At 44.2% G+C, this 7871-nt stretch overlaps 1 protein-coding gene across 1 annotated transcript in view; it reads left to right on the top strand.

Moving 5' to 3' along the window:
* The window catches only part of NFKB1 (nuclear factor of kappa light polypeptide gene enhancer in B-cells 1), a 46080-nt gene extending 42871 nt beyond the window's left edge, over positions 1 to 3209 (top strand). Inside the window, exons 20-23 of the mRNA XM_010133663.1 lie at positions 471 to 537; positions 971 to 1143; positions 1263 to 1440; positions 3022 to 3209. Of these exons, the coding sequence (XP_010131965.1) occupies positions 471 to 537; positions 971 to 1143; positions 1263 to 1440; positions 3022 to 3209 (606 nt within the window). The remainder of the gene's footprint in view (positions 1 to 470; positions 538 to 970; positions 1144 to 1262; positions 1441 to 3021) is intronic.
* The last annotated feature ends 4662 nt before the right edge of the window (positions 3210 to 7871 follow it).

Raw genomic sequence — 7871 nt, 5'->3', positions numbered from 1 at the left:
TAGACTCTCATGTCCTACCCAAACAGTGATTAGGCTGCGCGGTCCGTGCTTTAGTAGTTGATTTTGTGCCGTTGGTTTGGCGAGAGTGTACAGTACAGCAGCCAACGCTTCTCATCACAGGTCAGCCTTAGCTGAAAATCTAACCGGGGCTGTTGCAGACAGGAAGTAACTCCTCACTTGGTCACTGTTGTTACTGCCACTTACGTAACGCAAATAACTCCTCTGTATCTTGGAAAGAGTTGCCAGATCACGTAGCTAAAGGGCAAGGGAGATGATTAACTTCTCAGTATTTCTCCTTCAAGCTCTGCACAGGTCTTCTACAGTGTCTTTAGTCATACTGATGCTGGCACAGAAGAAATAGCCCATTTATGGGTGGAATTAGGGCTTTATACTGCACTACTGAGACGTGGTCAAGATAAGGGACGCTAACCTGGTTTCTACTAAACACTGACTTCACTGTCTTCTCTTAGGTGTATGACATACTAAATGGCAAACCCTACGAATCAGCAGTGGTTTCAGAGGATTTACTGACACAAGGTAACCCCTGTAAAGAAAACTTGACAGTATCCCTCTAATAACTGAGTTCTGAAAGCACACTTGAAGACGGTACTGCCCTGCAGTAGCTTGTAACTGAAAAGGGTAGGGAGAAGAGGTACCCCCCACCCCCCCCCCTCCCTAGACAAGACAAGACCCTGAAAGCACACTTGAAGACGGTACTGCCCTGCAGTAGCTTGTAACTGAAAAGGGTAGGGAGAAGAGGTACCCCCCACCCCCCCCCGTTCATAGAATGAGCATGCTCCTGTGATGAGGCAGGTCAGAAGGACACGACACAGAGCACTTTCAGTATTACACTACTAAATACTGGAACTGATGGACACTGAAATAGTCTTTAGTTTGGCTTTGTTTCTGCTTAGAAAGGCCATGGTCATGATTTGTATAAATAGTAAACTAATATTTCTCTGTTCCACAGGACATTTGAGAGAGCTGAATGAAAGTTCCAAGATGCAGCTTTACAAACTATTGGAATTACCAGATCCAACCAAAAACTGGTCCACTCTAGCACAAAAACTGGGTCTTGGCATACTTAATAATGCCTTCAGGTTGAGCCCTTCCCCATCAAAAACTCTGCTGGATAACTATGAGGTAATGTGGTTGTAACAAGTAATAAAGAACACTCGGACACGTAGAGATTATTGTCCTCCAGCCCTTTGGTTTTAGCCAGCCTTGATGATGGCGTGAGCATCTAGTGTCTTCTCTCTTAGGTTTCTGGTGGGACAGTTCAAGAATTGATTGCTGCTTTGAGACAGATGGATCACACAGAAGCCATTGAAATCATTGAGAAAGCACTTTCCCTCTCACAAAGCCCATCTCACCTGGAGGACAATACAGCAAAAGCTCGTCTGTTATCACCACCACCCACCTTTGCAAATGGAGAGACAGGTAAAATTGACAGTAAAACATCAAGAGCTTTATTTAAGATGTTTTTTCAATTCTTCCCTCCTGCCACCCACCTTGGACTGCTGATAGATTGCGTGGTTTCTTACACAGAATGCCCAGGCTCCTTACCTGTTTCAGAAATATTCTACTGCAGCACCACTTCCTCAGCGTAGACATTTGCTAGGCCTAGAGAGGGGAAAACGGACCCTTGGAAGCAGTAGCCCTTTTATAAAACCAGCTGTCTGCTATTTACTGACCGTAACTCCTTGGATGTGTGGGGGTGAGTTTCAAAAGATAAACTAGGCAATGATCTCCCAGGCTTGACATTTTTCTCTCTCACATATCTAGATAAAAAAATGTTCGGGGTTCATAAACTCCTTAGTAAGACTTCAGTACTAAATTTTTCTTTCCGTAACGTGTGGCACTCCAAAATGTCCCGTTGTTCTGTTGGCAGAGAAATCAGGGATGGTTTCAGTTACAAGGGACTTCTAGCAGTCGTGCTGTCCAACTGCCTCCTTGGAGCAGGGCCAGTGTAACGTGACATGAGGTTGCCTGTGGCAAGTCCAGTTGGGCTTTGAGCATCTGCAGTGATGGAGGTCCTGTGATGTTTTTGGGCAGAGGACTCTGCTAACAGAAAAAAACAGAGGTTGTGAGAAAGCAGTAAGTCAGTCATCAGGGGTATCCAGTCACTGCCTGGCCATGTTAGGTAACAACAAACTTTGTTTTTTCCCGGTGCCCTGTTCAAACAGTAGTGATGCCAGCACCCTAATGTGGAAACTTACACCTTATGTGAAAATACTGTAGATATTTCTGGAAAGAGAAACACTGACACCCCAGTAACTCCATCCTGGTCTAATATTGCCTGTTAACTCTGTTAGTCATGGAATGAACCTTCACCCCTATCCAAAAATGTGCTTGTACACACATGTATGGCCTCTTGGATTAATCCTGAAGGTGAGAGGAGTTGTGCTGCTTTGCAATGTGAATGGACTGCATCACGTCACTTATTTTAAGATGGTTGTTTAGAAGAGTAATACTGACCTCTAATGTGGTGACCTCTGTTCCAGTCACATCAAACCTCTCCTGCAGTCAGACACTCCTTTCATGGGCTGTGCACAGACTACAACTGCTGATGACGTCTTTGTATTTCAGGCTCACTTTCTAGATGAAAATTTGTCTCAAAGAAATCTAAGTGAAGTAACATGAGAAGGTTTTACAGGCTTCATCCTGGAGCTGCATACTTGTACAAGACCTATGAAATAGGAGACCCAGAGAACCTTTTGCCCTGCCACTACCCCACTTGGGCAAGGTCCTGACTAGTGTGGTTGGCAGCATGAGGGTCAGCAGAGCACCAGGCTTTTCATGCCCTCCAAGCTCCAGCTGCAGCTGAGCTCTACCAGCAGTGCATCAGATTACATGTTAGGTCAGCGTTCGTCACAGCTTCCCCTATGATAATATCTGAAGTTAGAGTTACTTTCCTGTGGAAGAGCTTTAACCCTATTTGTTTGCATTCCTTAGGCTTTTCTGAAAACAGCCTTACTGAAGAACACAAACAATATTGTTTCCCTTTTCTCTCTCCCTCAGGTGAGCTTTATAATAGCAAATTTCAAGACAACGAAAGCATGTGTGACAGTGGTGTGGAGACCTCCTTCCGCAAGCTGAGCTTTACTTACTCAGACTCTCTGAACAGCAAGTCATCAGTAAGACTTAGCAAAATGACCCTGGGCTGTGGACATCAAAGTTCAGTGCAAAGCAATTATATAGCCAATTAGTAATACTCAATTAGCAATATGCAGTTACAGGAACAAATGTGACGTTTAAAATTACAGTGGTGTCATCCTGGCCAGAGGGAGGTGAATTCACAGCCAGAAGTGCTCTGGAGGAGCCTCACACGTACCTGATCCAACAGCGGCGTCAGCATGCGGCGCCCAGCCATTGCGTCCTTCCTCCAGTACCTTTAATTTTATTCGTGTACAATAACCGAGGCTCTGCTGCCACATTAATACACAGGACTGGACACTGTGAATGACTGACAGTTTTTCTGATTCGCAAGGATTTTCTTTTATAGATAAAGTCACTCCTTGTGAATGCATAATACTAACTCACTTAATAAAAAGAGGTAGGGCACACAAAATAAAATAGCTGGCAAAGAAAAATCATGACTTCAATCACAACAATGACAACTTGGAGAGAAAAGAGAATCCTAAAAAAAACCAGAATCTTGTATATTTCAAATAATGTATTTAAACTTAACTTTGGTGCCTCTTCAAATTTTTTTGAATTTTCTTATTTGTAAATAGTTTTTTTTATATCTGTTCCTTCAAAAAAATGTGCTTTTTAAATGCTTATTTTTATTTTACTTTTATAATAAAAACCCAAAATGAAATCTCTTATCTACGTTTGCTGTAATTTTTACCCATCCTTCAAGCAGAGTTACTGAAGATTTAGGTATTGATACAGGAGTATGCTGATTTCTGAGTGCTAAAATAAATAATGGGTTGCAATTCAGTTGCCTTAAAGCTCAAGTATCTTCTGTGCTGGAAGACCAGCAGCATCAGCTACTGCTGAGCTGCTGTGCTTTGGCAGTGACGCCCTGACTTGCGGTCTGCTTTAGTTCTCCTCTCACAGTTACGGCAGCACAGAATCATTTAGACTGAAACCAACTATTTAGCATCTCAGCAAACCTCTGGTGAGACAGTTGCTCTTCAGGCTCTCTAAAAACTCCAATAACTGTGTTCCTCAGCAGTGTTTTCTTTTTGTTTCGTGTTAATTCTGAGATGGTAAGCGTACCTGTTAAGAGATGTTGGCCTTACTAAGAATACAGAGCAGGTGCCAGATTTTCATGATGAGCAGCTTTGTCCCATTGTCACTCACTTGTAGCCAGTTTTCTTGGCACAAAGGGGGAGATTGACGGTGTTGTTCTTGGCTCAGCTCACTTTTCAGTGATGGGGTGTCTGTCATTCCTGAGAAAACAAAGATTTTCTTCTTCCAGAGAAACAACATACATAGGAGTAAACCCATCATTCATTCTTTCCGTTACTGTATGTGTAGCCTGCAAATGTGGTGTCCAAGGCCTAGGGATTTTTGGTCAATAGGTGTATTGGTCCAGCATTGCATTTGCATTCCAACTGTAACAGCAAGAAAGATGCTCATATTCTGGGAGTGGAGGAGCTTTTTGAGTGCAGCAGAGCTGCTGTCAAACACACCTGCTGCTGCCACAGAAATTTGAGCACAACTCAGGGCCTGGGTCTGTATTTCCTTAAGCACTCATGACCAAATGCTGCATAACAGCTATTCATCAGGTCAGTGACCGTGCCAGGAACAGCAGGACGGCTGCCCTGGGCCCTGTGTATTCAGGTGCCTTACTAGCAGTCTGGTGGCTTCTTTCCTCCTTTCTTATCTCTGTTTCAGTCTATTTAACAAAAGAGGTTTTGGTACTTCATTTTCTTTTCCCCTCTTTGCTCAGAAATAGAAAAATACTATTTTAAAAGTATTTTCACTAATCAAATGGGAACATTAAGTTTTTACAGTTGAGTCCCATAATAGGACAACTTTTTCCATCTACGTTAATCCTTAGCATCTTAAGTGTTGCAGGCATGCCACGCAGTTTGTCAGAACTAGGCAAGAGTAGGAGGTAGAACACCTCTAGTGTGTGCCCACTACCAGCTCATGTAGTGGGCACTACAGAAAGTAGGAGCCATTTGTATCTTGTGTAGTTCCCATCTCAGAGAGCAAACCTGCTGGAGAGCCTAGTGTTGACCTCAAGCAGCTCGTTAGAGGGAAATGCTAAACCACACAGTTTTACCCTTTCTGCATTACCTTTTTTCCTATTAGTAGGCAGTGATCCTGCACAGGGCACGCTCTCTTATACTGACGGCACCTGGGAGAAGGCCAGGATCCTTGTGGGTATGAGGATGAAGGCAGCATATAGAGTAACCAGAGAAAACAAGAAAAGTGTAAGCAATGCAGACCAGACAAGTAAGTCTTAACAGAAACATCTAAAGCAGATGCCTTCTCCCTAACAAACAGGTAACTAAAGACATGTTTACATGCCCCAGACACAGATTTATCCTTACACCTCTCCCCAGAAAGGAAGCACTATTCCTGTTTCACAAGTGTGACGGAATAAACAAAAAAAATAGTCCTGCAGGAACGCAGGAATTTGCTGTCTGAATGAATACACCTGGCTCATAGGGAGAAAGCTCTCTCACTTAACTGCTAAGAAGAGGGTAGTAGTAACTCAGTCTTACGTTTTTATTCAGCACCGTAAATCCGCATGTGGCACTCACTACACGGTGTAGTACAGGGTAGTTTCCCCGTTATATTCGATATGGCCTCTGAGGAAACAAAACTGAGGAGAGTAGTGTTCACTAAGTTCTCAAAAGTTAGCAGTAAGTTGGGGGTTTAAGATACACGCATGAACAGCATTTCTGGAGATAAGGGGTTTTTTTATTAGAAGTTTTAGGAATACCTCCCCTTGACAGCAAGCTCTTGTTTACTCAGAGCAAGGCCTCGCCTCTGTGGCTGGATGAACAGAAGTACTGACCAGGCCCCTATCACAGTGGCCTCTTCTAATGCTCTGCATCATGCTGCAGGAAGCCTCACGCATTATTTTCATTAGCAGTTGAAACACTGAGGCTAGTGGTATGATCAAAAAACATCAACCAACCTCAAACCGATCCTTAAAAGCAGCTTTCCTGGATTTGTCCTGAGCGCTAGTCACACTTCCTGTCACTTTGACCATGACAGCACAGACTCACCATGAGAAACTTGCAATATTCAAAGGGATCAATATTAAAATAAGAAAGATACTCTAATTACTTTTTTTCCTGGAATGTACAGGTGTAACCTTTGTGCACCCTCAGTGTAGTATTAAATTTTACATTAATTACAGTGAGGAACAGAACCTGAAATGAGTCTAAACTTAATCTGCACTTGCAGTAATTGGATCTTGCTACATTATTTTGCTACTGTACTGCAGTAATAAACACCCAAACCTTGAGGAATGCAGCACAAGTAAGTGGTGACAACAGACACTACAGATCTTCTTTACGCTTGATGTAAAAGACATTCTTCAGAAAGTTAAACTGCTCTTGATTTTAGATTTGCCACCATAGCTCTACGTTTCTGGAGTCACCTTGGGGTGTATTTACCAACTTGGAAATCAACCCAATAGTGGAAATTTCTAGACAGCACTCAGATTTTATGGACTGCAGGAAGGATAATCTTCCTGCACACGGTGATGTGTGAAGTGTCTTTTCTCCCTTTTCTGGGCAAATGAAACGCAATTTTCCTACATTTAAGGAAAAGGAACAACCCTCCTCCCTCCCTGCAGTTAAGTGACAGGGATGATGGTGCCCATTTGTTAGCACAGGGTGCAAAGGTCAGTACTCACCTACCATCTTCAGCCTGGGGTTCTTCTGGGGCACAGGATCTTCTCTTACAGCAGAGCAGTTCTAGAGTAACTAACTGCCAAAGGCACCGTCTGAACTTCTGCTGGCTTCAAAGGATTCCTACAGCGATAAGCAAAAGACAGCACACGTTACTTACCTAGGAGCTGCCTTCCTGCATTTGGGTTTGTGAAGCGGTCTGAGGCCCTGCTTAGAGCTAGGCTGTAGCGTGTACTTTATTCAAAGCCTGTAGAGGTTCCCCATGGGCACATTTAACAGCAGCTGCTGTAGGAATTTTTCAGCCATCCATTTACCATTGCTATTTTCAGAGTACAGAAGAGTGCTGCCGATCAGGGGACTTCAATACACACTGCAAGCGCCAACGCTTGTGACTGACTTCACGGCAGTTAACCTGTGGCCTGCAGCGGCACTTGCCAGCATTCCAGCCAAGTCAGCACACGCATACACTCGCGTGCACACACACCCAGAGCAGAATTGCGCCCTTGGGGGTAGCTAATGCAGTGATGTTTGCCAGAGAGACCGGAGCATGACTAACGCCTCATTCTCTTTCAGATGTACAATCATCTCAGCAGATTCTTGTTTACAGCATCCCAGGTAAGAAAATCTGTGTTTGGCTACAGTACAAACCAAAAGCTGGGGCTGGAGCGCCTCCAGAAGGGGTAGCACTAGATGATATACAAAATACATCACTGTCCTAAACACTGGGCTTGCTGCTTCTTGGAAGCCCTTCTGTTCTGCTCATCTCCTCGCCAGTGATCAGGCTGGGCAGTCCCAACTACAGGCTCCTACCGCCCAGCTCCAGCACCACGGAACAGCACAGTACAAACCAAAAGCTGGGGCTGGAGCGCCTCCAGAAGGGGTAGCACTAGATGATATACAAAATACATCACTGTCCTAAACACTGGGCTTGCTGCTTCTTGGAAGCCCTTCTGTTCTGCTCATCTCCTCGCCAGTGATCAGGCTGGGCAGTCCCAACTACAGGCTCCTACCGCCCAGCTCCAGCACCACGGAACAGCTCTTTAC

This window comes from Buceros rhinoceros, unplaced genomic scaffold, assembly GCF_000710305.1.
Source record: "Buceros rhinoceros silvestris isolate BGI_N320 unplaced genomic scaffold, ASM71030v1 scaffold5483, whole genome shotgun sequence".
NCBI classification, from domain to species: domain Eukaryota; kingdom Metazoa; phylum Chordata; class Aves; order Bucerotiformes; family Bucerotidae; genus Buceros; species Buceros rhinoceros.
Note: the sequence above shows the minus strand (reverse complement) of the source record. Positions and strands in the feature narration are given on the sequence as shown.